We start from the raw sequence: 19,566 nt of genomic DNA on the forward strand, positions 1-19,566 counted from the left end.
ACTACTTATAAACATTTTTTTTTTTTTCGTGTAACCATTTTTTACAAAGACAAGTTGACAATTTGCTGCATTTGATTTGTAGACAACAATTTGTTGACACTGGTTCGGTGTATTTTGCTGAAAAAACAAAAAAAAAAAAAAACGCAGCGATTGCGTATACATATAAATATATATATAATGTTACGATTTATATGTATATACATATATATATATATATATATCTATATGTATCTACATACACACAAACATATCAAAATAAACATTTTTACAAAATTTGTGCTAATCTGCAAGCATTTTTGTGTTCACATTTATGGTTTTTTTTTTTCTTTTGTGATCCTTGGAAGGACACTTTGTGTTGCCCTCCTCCTTGCTATTCGTATTTTGAGATGAAATCATAGCGCAGCACGGAGGCACTGAAAACATCACCAGCACGCGCCTGCTTTTTGTTGTCGCTACGTCCTGGCAAATGGAGAAGGACATCCGCGCCCACAATGCTCTGCAGCCGACTGCTGATCTGTAAATGGATATGTTCAGTTACCAATTGGAACTGGGACTGTCATCGGCGATCAGCTTACCTGGTCACCATTGACACTGGCATGCAGCTGGCCTTGAATACTGGTCACCGTGGCGCGAACATATTCGGGACGAGGATCCAAATCAATGGCATCGTTGAGCAACTGCAACCGATAGATAAATAAAGTTTGTTAATAAACATTGATAAAGATCTATAATTCAGAATTGCTAAATAACTCAATGTAACTCGAAAATGAACTACGGAATAGGATAGAATTTTGAAGCGTTTCCTATTACGTTAAAAAGTATACAAGTTGGGTAATTCTCATTGGCAGAATATCGGCTGCATTCTACAGAGATTTTTGTAGTCTGTATGAGTTTTCAAGATTTGAATAAATTTGGTATAAGAATCAGTAAATATATATGAATGAAATCACTGTTAGTATTCATGGACATGCATAAGTTGGCAGTCTGGTTAGTCTATTGAAAGCGTCTCAAATAATCTCCGATTGTTCAGCTCACATTAAGCACATTTCAATACTGGTGTTAAAAGCGCATACATTATATATTGTATATTGTATATTTAAAAACCGGCTAGCTCATCCGGTTAATTTCGTTCTTGCTGACAGGTGTCATAAATTCCAGTTTTTTAACAACATGTATCCACAGAGAAAAATAAGTTGGTCTAATCATAATTTCAGATAAGTTAAATACACAATTCTTTTTGTGGCATATTTGCGTAAGCGCTTATAGCCTGAGAGCGATAACAAATATGCGTGTCGAAATATTAATTGAAGAATGTCTTTAATGTGCCCCTTATCGCACCGCATTGGAAAGAGGGCTCCACCCAGATAACGTTCAAGCGCTTTTATAATCAAATGCGACGAACAACAGCTTCAGGAAGAGTGTGACATATTTCCAATATGTATAGATCTATATATAGAACAAAAATTGATTGATCAAGTCTGTCAACATCAATCTCAATCGGCTGTCACATTTGTTGACCATCATTAGGTAATCTGGGTGAAGTACTTGCCGCAGCGATAAGTTCTGCTATTTCACAATCGAAGACTTTTGACTTACCGTCACATTAACAATGGGTAGCGTGCACTTGGTCCGCTCCCAGCCGGCTGCCCAGCGTATGGCGGGCAAAGCGAACAGATGGAATGTGACAAAGGCGGACACGGGATTACCGGGCAGGCCAAAGAAGTACTTCTGATCCCTGCTCGCAAATGTCATCGGTTTGCTATGAATTAAACTAATTAACTAAGTTTTTGAGTATGGCTTATGCAAATGACAACCAACCCGGGCTTCATGTTAACGCGTCCGAAATGTAGCTGGAATTTGAGCTGCTTCAGCGCTGGCTTGATGTAGTCCTTGTCACCCATTGAGACGCCGCCGCTGCAGATGACAAAGTCCACAGCATCATAGAGATCGGACAGGGTTTGCTTAATGGTAGTCAGGCTTAAATGCAAAACAGAATAAATCGTTTAGTGTGTTCTGCTGTGCTGTGCTGATCTGTGCGTTGTTGCGCATCTGAGCCACCTACTCGTCACCCAACACGTGCTGCTGCATGCAATCGAAGCCAAAGTAGAGCAGCAGCTCCTCCAGCATGGTTGTATTCGAGTCATAGATTTTGCCAGCGGCTGATGGCTGGTGTGGCGCCAGCAGCTCGCTGCCCGTTGAGATGATGGCCACTTTCGGCTTGCGCTGCGGCAGCTGGCTGCCAATGGAGGCCAGCAAGGATTTGATGATAACCGGTGAACAGTCGACGGCGGGAAACACTGGATCGCCCACGCGCAAATCGTAACCAATGGATCTGTGATGGATTATAGCTATATAAATGCAGTTGTTATTCGTTTATCAGGGCAACTCACCGCACATCCTGGCCCGCCTTGGGCTCAACCAGAACCTCGACCAGAACTTCTTTGCCATATTTGTCACTCTTCACTAACTTTGTATCCTCCACCTGCACCACACAGTCCGCATTCTCCGGCAGCGGTGCGCCCGTATTGATCTTGAAGCACTCATCCTCCCGCAGTGGATGTTGGTTAACCTGCATCAGCCAGATAAAATATCAAAATCTTCAATTTCATAAACAATAGCAACTAGCAACTCCTTACCTTATCGCCGGCGGCAATGCAGTCTAGAACACGTTTGGTTCCGGAAAACCCTGTGGACTTCATTGCGTAGCCATCCTTGATAGATGCACGAAATGGGGGTATGTTGACCGGTGATACAAGTGTGCGCAGCTGTTGCTCCACTTTGCTATTGCGCTGCACCACGCTTAGAATGGTGTCCAGGGCCTGGAGCACCGGCAGCATGGGAAACGGCGAATTGCGATCCACATCGTCACCAGCGCCCGTCTTGTGCGGACAGACGTGATCTCGCTTGAGCACGCTGGGCACGCTGGGCAACGCAGCAGTGTCCTGGACTTCAGCGTGCGTGCGCTGCACGAGGGCAACATTGTCACGGATCAGATGCAGGGCGTGGGGCAGCAGATCACGTACCGCCTCGAAGCACTCGGCTACGGCCTTCTCGCTGCCCGGAAAGTTAAGCACCAGCGTATTGTCTGCGATGCCACAGAGGCCGCGCGACAATGCCGCGTACTTGGTCTTCTGCAGCGAGGCCAGGGCAATGACTAGGCTCAGCTGATTGCACTCCTTATCGAGCAGCGGCTTTGTTGCTTCCGGCGTGACATCGCGCGGCGCAAAGCCGGTGCCGCCCGTCGTTATAATGATACCCACATCGCTGCGATCAATCCATTTGCGCAGCTCGCGCTGTATGAGATCACGCTCGTCGGGCAGCACACTGATAACCACCTGCGCATTGTCAAAGGAGTCGCGTATCAGCGCCACCAGACGTGGCCCGCTCTTATCCTTGGCAGGATCCTGGAAACAGCTGTCACTAACTGAAACATCAAACAATTAATTAATATAAATATACGCAGCAGATTCAACACTATTCGCTTACCTGTTAAAACGCCAAACGTTATCGGATTCATGGCGACATTTATATAATGTGAGTGTCACGCAGCACTTGCCACTTTCAATTAAATTGTTTAATAATAAGTACAGCAATCAAAAGTGGTCTATGGCTTTGACCGTTTTCGAGTTCAAGACTTTTAAGTAATTTTTAGCACTTTTTAAATACACAAAACTAATTCGATGTGTATACACTGGCAGGCGCAACTGCAATATTCAAGGCACTGTTTTTGACCATGTTTGGCACATTTCAACTGAAATTTTGATTTAAAACCTGTAGAGGTAATGACAATCTAAATGTATATACTTATATTTTACATACATACTTTACGTACATACTTATATTTTCGAGCGAAAGGTTTATGGACATTTTTAGTGCAATTTATGTGTGAAAAACACTTGCATGCGTACACACTGGCGTATATATTTTAAATTTTCAATTTCAAATTCGATTCGTAAACATATACAAATACAAATACAAATATATATGTATGTATATAATGTGTATAATTAATAAACAACAATTAGCGTAGTCATAATGCTAATGCTTATGTTTTATTTACACTACACTATAACAATACAAAAAAAAAAAGAAAACAGCGTAACATTTTGAACCTTCACTTCTTCTTCGCCTACTCATTTGGGTGAATCTTGAGCCTTTGTGGATTCCAGCGGGTCGTACCCAGATGCCATTTTTTCCTTAAACTGCTCGTATGTGCGCTTGCGGTCAAAGTGTTTTACCCACTGTCCGGGACATGATTGCTCGAACGCCTTGCGCATTTTCTGGCAGGCATTTGGCACCTTTTCACCGCTCGTTGAGCTGTGCTTGGGCGCATTGTCGTCTAGACACTTCCAGTATTCATCACGTGTCGACCAGCACTTGGCGCGCTGCGCTTTGTCAGGAAAACTCATTCCGGCAGTGGATTGTTTTAATGTCGGTGTCGATGCCGATGCTGTTGCTAGTTATTTTAGATGTGTTATAGTTGCATGAAGAGGCGCACCAATGAGTACTCGCAGTCAATGCACTTTTGGCTAGTTGAGCAGTACACCTGTCTGTTAATTAGTTTCGAATATGTTACAAAATATGAATTGTAAAACAAATGTATCAGAACCAACCTCAAAATTACAAAACATACAATTGGCGACACAGTGTGGCCAGATTTCCTTAAAAAAATATATGTTGCTACAGCTGATGGCGAAAAATAAATCACAAGAAACACTGAACGCATTGTTGCATTGGCAGTTATGGCGCCAACAGTTTGAATGTTTGTTTTAAAATGGAATTAACAGATTAATTTCGTTTGCATGTATTACAATTTATTTGATTCAATATCTCGGTGACTTAGGTTAAACGTTATTGGTTTAAATTTCAACTAATCCATATGGTAAACTACTAGAACAATAGAAATATATATAAAAGTGAACTTGTTCATAAACAAGAAAAAAATAAAAATAAAAAATAATAATGAAAAACAAAACAATAATCGCAGACCGATAACAATAAAGACTTGAGGGTGACTACTTAGTTTTATAATATCGTGCTTCGAAACCGTTCTATATATGTAAATGTTGCTTAAATGGTACACAAATGACGTATAGAAAATGCAGCCCCAAAGACCAGTGCAAGTGGGAGCGCAATAAATGCTCCGTTACTTGTCTATTCTAGTTTGACCTCAGGCTCTAGTCTCTAGACCTTTACACTAAATACATATGTAGTATACATATCTATTTTATATACAGCTTAAGTGAACTCTAGGAACACAGCAAATCTCAATGCGGTGATGTTCGTGTTACAAATCTTCTATTCCTTCATATTGAAGTTAGACCAATAAAAAATAGATATATATATATATATTTACATATTACATCTTCTATATATATATATATATATATAAATGTGTTTGTGTGTGTATGCAATATATCGTAAAATTATTCTGCTTTAAGGGCTGAATGTGTGTGAGTAGGTTTTGTATTAACGTGTATTATTGTTTTATAATAATATTTCAGCATTTATAACTTATATTTACGTATTCCTAGTATAAACATACATACAAACATTTACATAATACACATTTAAGTTAGAAGGCCTCGCATACGCGCAGTCTTCGACCAACATCCATAACTGTATATTCATCTGTACGTATTTATTATTAATTACCACTAACTTCTTACTAGCTGAGGATGTGATTCGTTAGACGCAGGGATATGATTGGAACTGAAATTAAGTATAATATGATGTTGCATCTCAAAATCCAATGCAGTCAATCTATTGTATTCTCTTTTGCTTCCTGTAGTATCAGGCCTAGCCATATTGACCCTATATATATGTATACATTGTGTGCTGGGTTGGTGTGTGTGTGTGTGTGGAGGGGGAGGGGGATTGGAAGGGGGGTTTCTTTGAAAGCTTGTCAGGCACTTATGGCTTTCGAGCGCAAAGCTAAATTCGGTCGATTGCAGTTGCAGTTGTTGTTGCAACATCAGACAGTAACTGTAACTGTAGCACAGGGACCGTTACTGTTTGCATTTGCAGTCGATTCGCTTTGCTGTTTAAAGTTTAAACTATAAAAGTAAGCTTAGCAAAATGTTCCAATAGGCAACAACGGCACCTTCACCATAATAATGCTTTCAAAACCAGTTTGTGGCTCTAAATGTGTGCGTCTCTCGGTCTGCGTGTCTATGACTGTGTCTGTGTGTGTTTGTGTGTGAGTATCTATTAATGGCTAAAATACATACTCTAACGACTATCAGTACTTTGACCCAACGCAAGCATACATTATCATATTTATTTTGATTTAGTTATCTAATTGATTATATAAAATTTTTCATTTGTTTTTGAATTTGGTCTAAAAAAAAATCGAATTTTGCTAGAAATGCCAACAAAAAAAGTGCATCTTTTTTTGTATACGGATTATGCGTAACTTAGTTGAAAACAAGTTACATTTATTGTTTAATTCACAATTGTGTGTGTGTGTGTGTGTGTGTGTATTGTAGGTGTGAGTGCTGTTGTTGTTCTTGTTGTCGCTATTGTTTGTTGGTTATTGTTATTGTTAACGCTCTGCCGCAGATAACGTTGAACAATACCAAAAAAAAACTCTATGTATTCAGAAATATACATATCTGTATATATGTATATTATCTCCTATGACTAGATACAAACTCTCAGTTTGCCTTTTCCTCGAACGCACCTAGATGGAAAATACATTGGAAATACATGCATGTTATGTATATATATACATCTATAATGTATAGCTATGGCTTGCGCTACATTAAGTTTAGCTTTTACACACATGCATCAGATACACAGACACATAGAAAAAAATTGATTCAATTGCACATAATCTAGATATATATATGTATATATATATACACATATATATGTGTATGTGTGTGTGTGTATGTATATAAGTAGTTACCCATATTTGTGGGCTATATATGTATGTGTATGTATACGTATCTATATATTTTAAAACATTTTGTATTGCACAATGCGACACGCAGCCTAACGTACAAATATATATGTGTTAAAAAAATATGTATTATAAACACATTATTATCTCATAAAAACAAATGCATAATAAAAACAAATATTATGATATTTACATATACAAATAACTGCGTGTTGAAACAGTAACTAAAATGATAATAATAATAATAATAATTACAATAAAAAAAAAAAACCATGAAACATTTGGCAGTCGAAGACCAACAACGAACAAACCTCTCTCTGTCTCGCTCTCTCTCAGTTGTTGTCATCGTTATTTGTTGTTTTTGTTGTTGTTGCTGTTGGCTTTGATTTTGATTTTGATTATCTATGTTATGTGTGTTGTTGTTATGTGTTTTTGTTGTATATGTGTTTGTATAATATGGCGCTCTTTTTGTCTGTGATGCTTGGCAGCTTGGCAGCTTGACCTGGCCAAGAGAGTCATTGTCGTTTGCTGTCTCTGTCTCTGTCTCCGTCGCTATCGCTGTCGCTGTCTCTCTATTGTGTGCTCGCCTCGAAGGGGTGGTTATGGATCATTGATCTATTGCGACGCTGCAAGCACAACCGCCTCCGCCTCCTCCTCCGGCTCCTCCTCGACTGTTGCCGTTGGCGATGCATTCGAGCTGGGCGACTGCTGGGCATATTTACAGGCAGCCGTGAGGCACTTGCAACCACCGCCGCTGGAACGTTGTTCGGAGCGCCAAAACTTTTCGCCATAATCATAGCTGTAAATGTAATTGTAGTTAATGATGAAATTGAACTACTTAAGAGTAGCGTGGTGGGGCGGTTGGGATCTTACCAGATCTCCTCGCCCGCATCGATGTCACGACAGGCGAAGAAGGCGATTTTTGGAAAGCGATAATCCTGATGCTCATAGAAGACGCGCACGGGCAGAATATTGGGATCGCACGAGTGATTGAAGAAGCGACTGATATTGCCATAATAATTGGCATCGATGCAGTGCCCATTGTCCAAATCAAAGTAGTAGCTGTCATCGGTGCGTCGATGTGCCTCCGGTTCGGTGAGTATTTCGCCCGTATAGCTTGCCACAAAAGTGCCTTTGGGCACATTGGCCAGCGCACGTACGCCCCAGCCTTTGGCTGCCTCCTCGCACTCGACAATCTGCAGCGGTGTCCGTGTGCCATTCTGCACCACCCGATTCTTGCACGACAGCTTGAATTGGAGCGGGGGATTAGAATTTGATTTGATTGAAATTACAAATAAATTGATGTCAAACCTGATTGCAGCCGCAGACATCGTTGCATTCGAAAATGACGGCCGGATCATCGTAGTTGAAATCGCAGTTGAGTCGACTCTCTGCCGTATACCAGTTCTGCGAGGAGGCGCCATTGCATTGGCACTGATCGCTGCTGCAGCTGTCCAGGCACGAGCAGATGCGCATCTGCGACACCCGACTATCGATCTGCACCGAATTCTGCAGTATTATGCACTTGGTAATGTACTTGAAGTCCGGCCACATTAGCGCATCGGCCTCATCCTCATGCTCCGACATGGTCAGCTCGTTGCGCACCGCCTGTATGGGACGCGATTCGCGTCCATTTGAGGCATCCGCACAGACGACCCGGGTGCGCAGACCCAATGGCCGGAAGCTGCGCATCTGCATGTTGAAGCCGACGGTTCGGCCACACTCGGATTCCTCGTTCGGTATGCAATCGAACGGCAGCTGCTCGGCCCTGTTCTTGATCATCAGATCGGCGCCGTTCGCAATCAATGCGATGCACATGCGCGTCACCGAGTGGCGGCAGGCAATGTGTCTAAATGGAATCGATTTAAGTACATTTCTCATTTGTCATCTCAATGGAGATGCGAAGTAGACTTACAGCGGTGTATCGCCTTCAACATTCTGCACATTGCAATCGGCGCCCGCCTGCAGAAGCACCGTTATCGTGTCCAGTCCGTCGTTGTGCAGCGTCGACCAGTGCAGCACCGTGTTGTTGTCATTGTCGCATATATTGGGATCGGCGCCATGATTGAGTAGCAGGCTGCAACAATGTTAAGCATAAAATCGTTAAAGTAACTCTTTCGTACATACATATATCGTATATATAATATACCTGGACATTCAAATAGGTGTGTGAATTTACGATTTATAATAAAGCCTTAACTGAGTATCACATAAGAAGAGCATAAGCTCTAAGATCAAGGAATATATTAACAATTGCATAGCAACAACATCAATTAAAAGGTCTCAGAACACTTTCATGCTCGTAAATGAGAAGAAAACATTAAAAAGCGTGCAGGATTCAAGAAAACTTCATCATGGTGATTGGTGGCAGCAAAATTAACTAGTAGAATATCCAATAAAATTCAAAAGAGCAAATTTAAAGTTAAGCAAAAACTTTGCATTGGTTCATTAGGACTGGCATTGATCAGAGATGACATAATAGTCTCTGGAATAATGAAAGCCAGATCCTAAACGATGCTAACTAGATGTCCAGGTGTGTATATTATATGTATATATTATGTATATATAATTACATACCTCACAATATCCGTGTGCCCCAGCTCGGCTGCCCAGACCATAGACGTCCAGCCGCCCTCATCCTGGGCATTAATGAAGCTCAGAAAATTGGCAATGTTGCGCGAGGCGCGAAAACTGTCCACAATCAGTTGAGCCGCATCGATGTTGCCCAGTTTGGCGGCAATATGCAGACTGGTCATGCCATCGGGTCCCTGTGCAAATAAATAACACACATAAACATATCAATTACATATAAAATGGGGTAAAGACGCACCTTGATGGCAACATCGGCACCGCACTGCATAAATAAATTAAGCATATCGCATTTGTCATTCATCACGGCGCACATGAGAGCCGTACGCAATTCACTGTCCACAATGTTGACAAAGTCCTGGGAGCTGGCGCCCTTGCAGAGCAGCAGATAGGCCATTTGCAGGGTGCCCGAATGGGCAACCAGATGCAGGCAGGTACCATTTAGGTATTCACGCATCCGCGTCAACACATCATAGTCAGCAGCTGCGACACAGAGAATGAGAGAAAGAGAGAGATTTAAGGTTTGGCTAAGCTTCAACTGTGGAATGGGAGGCAAAGGCTTACCCAGTATCTCGGCGACACGCTCCAGATCATCATTCTGCACGGCGTAGTACATGTCGCGTGAGTTGAATTCGGTTGTGACCCGACCGCTGGACGAGACAATCCGATCGCGCAGCACCACATTCATCACGGACTCTGGTATCAGTTGCTCAAAGTTGATTATGTTCAGCGACTGTCCAGCAGCAGCAGCAGCAGCAGCAGCAGCATTGGCATTGACATTACCACCACCACCCCCAGCTGCAGCAGCAGCAGCAACAGCTGCAGCAGTAGCAGTTGCAGCTGCCTTGGCGCCTTGGCGTGTTCCACCATTCGATTTGACAGCTGCCTTGCCACGTCCAGTAGTTGCCGCCTTGGCTGCCGCGGAGCTGCCGCTGCCGCCGCTGGTTGGTTTCGCGCTGCCGGCGGCATTGGCAAATTGTGTCAAATGCGACGAGGTAGTCAGCCTGGCAGGTTTGCTGCAGCAGCAGAAAGAGAAGCAGAAGGAGAAGATAAGCACCAGTTGAATAAACAAAGGCAAAAGAAATAAACACTTACATTTTGGTCTTCTGGGCGGGCAGAAAGACAGGCAACGTTTGGCATTTCATGGTCACCGTTGAGGTGCGTTCCGGTGTATCCACGCCGCAGTGCGGGCATTTGAGAACTAGCAGTGGACTGGCATAGCTGCTGCCGCTGCTGCTGCTGCCAGCATGAAGAGCAGCATGTTGCTGCTGCTGCTGTTGTTGTGCATCATAGGGACTGTTGAGGATGAAGCGTTGAGCGCAATCCGGATGAAAGAAGTGCTGCCTGTTGCACAGCACAAATTTGCCCTGCAATGCAATACGAAAGGATTCAGTTAAGTCAACTGAGTGTGCTCAGTGTTCACTCACCTGGGTGCAAAAGATGCCGCAACCGGCGCAACAGTTGTGCGCCTGGAGTCGCTTCTTGTGCTCATCGCAGAGGATCATGTAGCCGACACGCTGGCTGGGGCGCAACAGATTGTGCACATCGGCAGCCAGCTCGTTGCAGCAGCCGATCTTCTGCTCATCGATGTTATCGATCGCACAGCAGTAGGATGCATCCGGTGCATTCCTCGCATAATACTGCGAGCTCTTCTGGCACAGACAAATGAATTTCACAGACGATGATGATGCAGTTGCAGCAGCAGCTGCCGCAGCAGCAGCAGCAGCGGCTGAAGATGTGCTGGCTATGGCATCTCTGGCATTGGACAGAATGACGCTATTCAGCGTGTGCAGCTGTCCATGCTCCAGCGTTGCAATTGTGGATGCTGCTGCTGCTGCTGCTGCTGCTGCTGCTGCGGCGCTGTTATTGCGCACAGCAACGCGGCGCGACAATTTGGTTGGCGCAGCTGCAGCAGCAGCGGATGGTGGAGGCGGCGGTGGTAGAGCCAGCTGTTGCTTGAGACTGCCAGCGACTGACTGCTGGTGGAGACTGGTGTTCGCCTCCTTACTGGCGTTGCGGAGACGCAACGTGACGCTGGGCTTGCCCACTTGAACGGGCGTCGCTGGCACAAACTCCTCGTTGTCCGTGTTGGAGCTATCGTTGCCGCTGGCCTCTTCGCTGTTGTTGCGCCTCAGGCCCAAATGCTTGAGATGCTTCTCCTTTTGTTTGGCCAGTTTGCGCAGCTGCTTCTTGTTCATTTTACGCTCCTCCGGCGAACGATTGCCGGTCAACAGTTTGGCCGACTTGATGTCGCTCAGGAATTGCTCCAGATCGGGACAGGGACGCACCTGACTCTGCGCCAGCAGCGCTGCCCCCGAATTGTCAATGTCGCGCTGTGACTTGGAGAACAGTCGCTTCTTGATGGAACTGGTGCCGGCCGGATGATGTTGCTGCTGCTGCTGCTCCATACCGCTGCCTCCATCCGATTTCTCGCTCTTTTGCCGGGATGTCGATGAATTGGAACCGCCACCGCCACCGCTGCCCGGCTGCAGCGGTGTCTCGTAGTGGGTGGCATCGCCCTCGGCGGCCTCCCAGTGGGTCATGCGCTCGATGTGCTTCGTCTCGAACTCGCAGCGCAGCTCATCGTTCTCGAGTATTTTGGTTGTGGGCTTGATGCGACGCTTGGAGCGCTTGGGCAACTGCAACTGATCCCCAGCAGCTCCGCTGCTCGATGTTGTTGCTGTTGCAGCTGAAGCTGTTGCTGATCCTGATGCTGCCATGGCTGCTGCCATTGACAATGGCGTCGCTGCTGCTGCAGCGCGCTTATTGCCATTGGCCAGAGCCAGTGGACAGCTGCCACTATTGCTTGTTGCTGCCACCAGCAAATGTGGCAAGGCTTGACCACTTGCATCGGTGGCACGGTTTGGCGGCGCCACTATTTTGGCCTTGCGGCCGCGCTTCTTCGGTGGCGTCTTCTCATCCAGCATGACGGCGGCCACCGCCACGGCGGCCAATTGATCAGCTGTTGACGCCTGCTCACTTGCGAGAAGCAGTGGCTCCGTTTTGATCTCGTCGAGAGCGTGGTGCACGTTGTCCAGGCGATTGCCCAGACGCACACTGCGTCGCATTCGCTTGGCAGCATCTGGTCCGCTTGGCGCTGCAGCAGCCACAGTGGTTGTGGCAGCATCTTCCACATCCTGCTCGGTTTTGACAACGACAGTTGCAGCACTCAAATCCGTTGTTATCAATTGCTGCTGCAGCTCCTCCTCGACCAGTTTGCGCTTGCGGCCCACTTTGCGCTCGACTGGTGCTGGTTGTGGCGACGTTGTCGTTGTCGTCATCATCTCCTCCTGTCCTCCATCGGCAACTGTTGCTTCCACAGTTGCAGCATCCATTGCATCGGGTTTGATCTTTTTGGCACGTCCGCGTCCGCGTTTTGGTGCTGGCAGCGCATTTGAGGTCAGTTCAATGTCGCCCGGTGATTTTTCTGGCTCCTTTTTCACATCGATCGCCGTTTCGCCATTGTTCTCCATTGGTATTTTTTGTTGCTCCTCGCTGGCTTCCGCTTCCGCATCCGCTGCCGCCACCGCCTCCTGCTCTTGCTCCTGTTCCTGCAGCGTCAGCTCGTCCGGCATGCAGAATGTGGGCGTGTCTGTGGGGCGGGGTGTGCGACGCAAGCGACGCGTGCTGCCGGCACCATTCTGTTCCTGCAAAAGAACAACCTGCATTGAGTCACACGTAGATTGCCAATTCAGTTGAGAGTCTGGACAACAGGTGAAACCACACCAGATGACGATGGATGCAACCACACAGCTCTTTGCGAATGAGGCAGCAGGGGAGACACAGACGAATTCAATGAAAACATTCAATTGGACGCAACAAACCCCAACAGCAAAAAAGAATTGCAACTTGCAACTTGCCTTTCGTCCATTCGTGAATCGCATTCAAAATTTATATCAAATTATCGTTAATAAACAACAGACTGGCCTATCTGTCCGCCTGTCTGACTGACTGTCTGTCTGTCTAAACGGGGTTAAAACCAATTGAAATACGAATCTATGTGGAGCTGCTAGGCTAACCACTCTCGTTCCCTCGGCCACTTGACAGGTTGCCCTGGCAACACGTCTTCCCAAACACTTGGCTAGCCAACAAGGCCAACAACAGGGCCGGGGACAATTGTGGCAACAGAGCGAGAGAGAGAGAGAGAGAGAGAGAGAGAGAGAGAGAGAGAGAGCGAGGAGGGAGAGAGAAAGAGAGAGGAGGAAGAGGGTGCTAGAGTTGTAATATATATATATACCGGGAATATCAAGGATGCTGCTACACCTATCACACCTGCAGCAACAAACTTGCAACAGTCAATGCGAGCACAGTAGACACTCACCAAGGTGAACGCCAATTAATCAAGACAAACTCATAAACCCAACTAGCTGTCGAAATACGCTAAACGATTTAAGCATTTCAATTTTACAGTAGTCAATCGATAATTGATAATTGCATTATTTTCTGACTAACAAAATAAATTGATAAAAAAAACTTGCATTTACTGATTGGAGAGTTTAATGCAATTCTTGGTTATTTATATATTGTGGGACCAATGAATCTGAGATATATATACGATTTGTATTATTATTCGTTTAAGTGCTGAAATATATATTTCAATGGACAAAATAGTAAATTCGATTTAGATCGGAGAATATGTGTTAATATTGTCGGCCTTATGATTTCTAGCCAAATACCAAATACCAGTTTAAAAGCTGCCTACGAAACTGGTTCAAAAACAGTAGAAGAAGAAGCAGAAGAATGATAAGAAGAAGAAGACGACACATTTCTTTTGCTCGTTGCTTTAATGCCTGGCAAATAAACATAATATAATATTGGAGGTCGTTTACCCAAACAAATCCAAAACAAAATTTCAGCCCATAAACATCTGCAGCTGTACACTTTAGCGAACGTCTACTGTATTATAGGTACACACATAACACATAATATATAAAAAATATATATATATATATATATATATATATATATATATATATTATGCAAATTGAAAGTTTGCCTCATTTTAAATTTGAATTTATGCAGCACGTAATCAAATAAGTGATTTCAACCAACTTCTAATTTGATATTCATCACTTGATCCATAATTGATAGATAGACTATGACCTCTCCTATAAGGTTTTCCTTTCGTTTAGGATACATTTGCTATGTTAAATAAGTTAGTTTTGTGAAATGCTTGATTTTATGACCCCTCATTAAGATGATTGCAAGTTTAAGTTTGTGACATGGCTAATAACAAGCTGATAAGCCCTACCTATTAATTTACAGTTTCATTATACTTTGATTTTCGCTTTGCATTTAAGCTATTTAAGTTCCTACAATTGACTTGCTGCCATTTTCATTTCTCATTCATTTTCAGATTATGGGCAAACTTTCTGCTACAAATTTTTGCATGTATAAACATTCGCACACACACACACATGTATGTGTGTGTGTGTATGTTTGTGTGTGTGTATCACATCGAATAATATTTTAAACATACTTTTCATCAACTCTGCTTAGACCAATGAAGCAAATTACGATTTTATAGCTCTCTCTCCCTCTTACTGTCTCTCTCTCACTTAGTGGCTCGCTCGTTCTTTCTGGCATTGTTTTTTTGCCCATTTTGCACTCTTTCTCTACATTAATCCCTTTTCAATAAACTAGTTGCTAGTGCTCCCCAATATTTTAATTGTAAGCAAAACAACAGTAAGTAATTCAAGCAAGCTGCAAACACTGAAAGAATTCGAATTCGAGAATTACACTAACACACACACACACACACATGAGCATACTTATACGCATGCATGCAAAAAGCACACGCGCACATTTACACACATATATACACGAATACACTTACGTTTTTATCAGCATTCACTTGTGCTGGTGCTGCTGCTGCTGTGACTGTTGTTGTTGTTGTTGCTTTTGCTGCTATTGGCGCTGCGACATCATCGCTGCTTGCCGGAGCATTCATCGATGTCGAATCTGTTGCGTCAGCGTCAGCGTCGCTGCTATTACCAGCAGAGTTGACAACAAGTGGAGCGACTGGCGCTGCTGGGGATGCCGTTCCCGATGCCGATGCCGATGCTGCTACTGAAACCGATGTGACCTCGGCTTCTTGTGTCGCTGTCTCTGTCGCTGCCTCTGTCGCTGTCACTGCCGCTGCCTCTGTCGCCGCTTCTGTGCTTGCCTTTTGCTCGCGCTGCGCAGTCGGCATTAGCTCCTGCGGCAGCGGCTGCGACTGCTGCTCCTCGTCCAGCTCCTCTTTGGGTGTTGCGTTTGCCGTTTCCATCACTCTTTCAGCCTTAATGCCTTCCGCTGTTGTTGTTGTTGTTGCTGCTGTTGCTGTTACTGGTGCTGCACCTGTCGCAGCTGCTATTAAAATTTGCACAGACGACGGCGTTGCCAGCTCGTCGCCAACTGCTATTTCTGCAGTTTTGCATGCTTCCTGCTCCAACTTGACTGCTGATGTTGCTGCTGCTGCTCTTTCAGCATCTCCTCTCTCTTCATCTACAGTTGCTTTTGTTGCCGCTGCATCTTCTGCTACTGCTTCCACTGCGCTCTCGGAAACGTCAACGTCATCGTCGTTTCCATTGTCGGCTACTATCGCAGCAGCAGTGCTCGACGTCGCTGCTTGTGTTTTTTCTGCTCCCGCTATTTGTCTTTTTTCTGCATCGCCATCAGCATCGCTGCTGTTGTTGTTGTTGCTGTTGTTGTTGTCCCGACTTTGACTTTGGCCTTGAGGCAGCAGCTTCTGCTCGGAAACCGTTGCAGCTTCCGTTTCGCATTTGACGCCACCAGCAGCTACGAGAATCTGCTGCTGCTCCTCCTGTTGCTTCTGTTGCGTTTCGTGGGTGCATTGCTTCTTATCCTTATCCTTGCAGGCGAACTGATTGTTGGCCAAATTGCGCCACTTGACAGTTTTATCCTCGGCCAGATCCATATTGAGCAGAGTGCCGCCCTCGGCGGTGCTGGTGGCGCAATCGCTGTTAAATCTGCTCGACATGCTGTTTAACAGCTCCACATAGTCCGTCATTTTCCACTGCTTCTGCTGCTGCTTCTTCTTCCTCTTGCTGTTATTGTTGGCTTTTTCGTTTCGTTTTGATGTTTTCTTTTTTCTTTTGATTTGCTCACTGTTTTTGTTGTTGTTGCTGCTGCTGTTTTGGCTTTGATTTACAGTTTGATTAAAACAGCGCTGCTCAGCTGCGATAAATGACTACATAAAAGGATGGAATCAATATTCGAAATTCAGCACAACAAACGGCGGAAAGCGGAAACGCCTTGTAATTGCTAAGCGGGCAACTCAAACTACTCACGATTAGATTTGGATTCTCAACTATTTATCTATTTTAACCGTACGCGACTTTTCAGTAAAACAACACACTCAGACACACACACACACGCACACAGGCAGAGATGGGTGGGCTTAGGATTTCAGCAACACGTCGTGACACGATTTTGTTTGGAGACAAAACAAAAAGTTTAGTGCAATTATTTACAGTTTATTCTTACTTTCGTTGATGCATTATTTGCTTAAAAGTTTTGAATATTTTAAAGCATGCTTGACAAATATACAATTTTCCCCAATAGAATCTTGCAATTTTCTTTCCCAATTTCAATATCAGCATATCATATTTAAATCATTTGATTTGTGTCCCTAATTTCTAGTTCATATATTGAGTCGTGTCCCGTGCACATCGTGTTTCATCTTGCGTGCTTCGACACGAATTAACAAGACATGACAAGCACATAGTTTTAGACGAAGTGCAATAATAACGGGACTGCCGGCAGGAGTCGTCTTTTTAACACAACAGCAGTCCACCTTTGCTGGCCCCACACATACACATTCACACACACACCCACATACAAGCGAGCAGCAAGCGGCGCGGTTGGAGTTGACGTTGACACCACGAGACGACGTCGACTGCGACGCTGACTGCGACGACTGCGTCGCTTTGGCTTGGCGTATTTTTATAAATATAACATATAATTTCAATTGCATTATTTTCACTTATTTTAGTTAACATTCATTGATAATAACATTACCGTTCACCAAAAATATTACTTGAAAAAAAACTTCTACTTGTCTTCCACTGATTCTGATTAGCTCACGACATGCTGTTTTTTTTTTCCCAATATATTTTTTTTTGTATGAATATGGCCAGCTTTATTGTTGTTTTACTTGTCGTCTTGCTCTTCGTCGTCGTCTTCTTGGTGCTGCTGGCTGCTAAACGACCGTGGTTGCTGCTCTGTCGCTGCTCTGCTGCTGCTGCTACTACTTTAACAGTTATACATAGTTGTAGTTGTAATTACTTATAATTGTTGATTTTGATTTTCAGCTGAAATTTTTCAATGCTTCTCCTCCCAAATGGATATGAGACAGAGTTGGATGCATGCAAATTTATTGCTGCTGCTTTGGTTTGCTGGCTGATATTTCAGTTCAGTTCAGTTCAACATTTTCACACTTAATGTGATTACATTTGGGAAAGAATTGCACTCACACGAAAGACTGCACTCGTTATTTGCAGTTTGTGATTTTCACAAGATAATTATGAATTAACCACTATATTTGTTGTTACAAATGAAAATAAAGAGCAAAACACACACACACGCACACGCACACTGTTGTTTTTAGGGTCCGTTCGCCGTTATCCGCCGCCAGCACATACTCAGTGCGTAACTCTTGACGAGCCGTCTTCGTCGTCTCCTCGCTCACTCTCACTGCCTGCTCGCTGGCTGGCTGGCTTGCTTGCTGTTAGAGTAGCCACATAAATACATACATACATATATACACTATATATGTTTATTTCAGTATTTTTTATGTTGGTATTTCGGTGCTTTGGTATATTGCCAGTGTACAACGCTATAATGAGACAGCCTCCAAGCTAAGAAAGATTAAGTTTTGAAATACATTCATTTTATGAATTTTTTAATGAATTTTATTTTAAATTCAATCTAATCGCAACAAATAAACGCAAACAAATGATAACTCATAGTGCGGTTATAAGCACATTCTGTATCTGAAAAATATAACTACGAGATAATTCGTCATAGGCAAACAAGTATATTTGTTTTCTTGTACGACTTAGGAACACCTCTCGATTGTCTATAAATATAATTAATAACCATGTAAATTGATCAAATTGACCGCGCTTTGTAGGATTAGCTGTTTTTGTATTTTTCATTTAATATCAAATACAGCATGCGGTATTTTTGATGGATTTGCACTGTGTTCACCACGCGAAGAGCGTATCTTAGTATCTAGTTAACAATTTGAGCTCTAGCGAACTGGCTCTTTTCTGTTAATACCCTGTCAATATCATATTCTCTTCCGAACTAGATGTTGTTTTATAGTCCACAATTCAAATTTGTGATGAGTGTTATTCAATTGATTTGTATATTTACTACAATAGTTCTATACATGTGATATTGTATTTTAATAAAATCTCATAAAATATTCTTGCTTTAAGACAACGTGAAATCAATTTAAAAATGTTTAAAATTACAAAATTATTTATTTGTCAGCTAATCTCTGGCAGTTCATTCATATTGTTATCGAACTACTAGTTCGTACGTGACTTGAACGATTGTTTGGAATCAGTGCTCGACAATTTTACAAAGCACTTTGGCGGGAATTTTAAATTTAGCACCAACTGAAAATATTGGAATTTGCCATCAATCAACAATCGGAAACCTGATTGTGATCCAGTTTCTAATAATGGCTCTCACTACTGGCGATAATCGAACAACATTTTCAACATAATTCCGCAATTTCTGTTTTCAGTGCAGAGCTGAGCAACTGCTTCCGCAGGCTGTGGCAAAAAAAGAAACAAAAGAAAAAACATTGAAGAAAATGAGTAAATGAAAGTTGCAGCCAAAATTGCATATTTCTGTAACTAGTCTCGAAGTTTTTAATTATTAAAGTCTTTCTGCAATTTGGAATTACATATTTTTATTTCTTATATTACTGTAAGCGCCCGATTTAATTTGATTATTTAAATTTAATAAATATTTTACTTAAGACTTTGTTGCTTTTTGTGCAATCTGAATCGAGATATCTCCAGAAAATACAGATCATTATTTATAATGCATTCTTT

At 43.2% G+C, this 19,566-nt stretch overlaps 3 protein-coding genes across 3 annotated transcripts; all 3 read right to left on the reverse strand.

Moving 5' to 3' along the window:
• Positions 1-249: 249 nt before the first annotated feature.
• Positions 250-3,625, reverse strand: LOC6565754 (molybdenum cofactor synthesis protein cinnamon). Its single transcript, XM_001992350.2, has 8 exons — positions 3,487-3,625; positions 2,637-3,424; positions 2,391-2,569; positions 2,063-2,332; positions 1,819-1,977; positions 1,597-1,759; positions 576-677; positions 250-514 (listed from the first exon to the last, which is right to left on the reverse strand). The coding sequence occupies exons 1-8, from the start codon at positions 3,515-3,517 to the stop codon at positions 371-373; spliced, it is 1,836 nt and encodes a 611-aa protein (XP_001992386.1). The 5' UTR covers positions 3,518-3,625; the 3' UTR covers positions 250-370.
• A 396-nt stretch (positions 3,626-4,021) lies between these two features.
• Positions 4,022-4,550, reverse strand: LOC6565755 (cytochrome c oxidase assembly factor 6 homolog). The gene has a single exon (XM_001992351.2). It carries the CDS (start codon positions 4,407-4,409, stop codon positions 4,134-4,136), a length of 276 nt encoding a protein of 91 aa, XP_001992387.1. The 5' UTR covers positions 4,410-4,550; the 3' UTR covers positions 4,022-4,133.
• A 2,801-nt stretch (positions 4,551-7,351) lies between these two features.
• Positions 7,352-16,560, reverse strand: LOC6565756. The gene is made up of 10 exons (XM_001992352.3): positions 15,330-16,560; positions 10,921-13,140; positions 10,589-10,860; positions 10,058-10,509; positions 9,735-9,976; positions 9,482-9,672; positions 8,820-8,981; positions 8,216-8,753; positions 7,778-8,151; positions 7,352-7,703 (listed from the first exon to the last, which is right to left on the reverse strand). The coding sequence occupies exons 1-10, from the start codon at positions 16,503-16,505 to the stop codon at positions 7,520-7,522; spliced, it is 5,811 nt and encodes a 1,936-aa protein (XP_001992388.2). The 5' UTR covers positions 16,506-16,560; the 3' UTR covers positions 7,352-7,519.
• Between the last annotated feature and the right edge of the window lie 3,006 nt (positions 16,561-19,566).

The sequence above is a fragment of the Drosophila grimshawi genome, unplaced genomic scaffold (genome assembly GCF_018153295.1).
Source record: "Drosophila grimshawi isolate 15287-2541.00 unplaced genomic scaffold, ASM1815329v1 contig_848, whole genome shotgun sequence".
NCBI classification, from domain to species: Eukaryota; Metazoa; Arthropoda; class Insecta; order Diptera; family Drosophilidae; genus Drosophila; species Drosophila grimshawi.

Bases quoted from the DNA above. Each gene is read 5' to 3' on its own strand.
- LOC6565754 (XM_001992350.2), bottom strand. From the start codon at position 3,517: ATGAATCCGATAACGTTTGGCGTTTTAACAG. The intron at 1,760-1,818 runs GTTGGTTGTCAT...TTTAATTCATAG, and splicing joins CGCGTTAACATGAAGCCCGG to CAAACCGATGACATTTGCGA. The intron at 678-1,596 runs GTAAGTCAAAAG...TATCGGTTGCAG, and splicing joins TACCCATTGTTAATGTGACG to TTGCTCAACGATGCCATTGA.
- LOC6565755 (XM_001992351.2), bottom strand. From the start codon at position 4,409: ATGAGTTTTCCTGACAAAGCGCAGCGCGCCAAGTGCTGGTCGACACGT.
- LOC6565756 (XM_001992352.3), bottom strand. From the start codon at position 16,505: ATGACGGACTATGTGGAGCTGTTAAACAGCATGTCGAGCAGATTTAAC. The intron at 9,673-9,734 runs GTGCGTCTTTAC...TTATTTGCACAG, and splicing joins GTGCCGATGTTGCCATCAAG to GGACCCGATGGCATGACCAG. The intron at 8,982-9,481 runs GTATGTAATTAT...ACATTGTTGCAG, and splicing joins GGGCACACGGATATTGTGAG to CCTGCTACTCAATCATGGCG.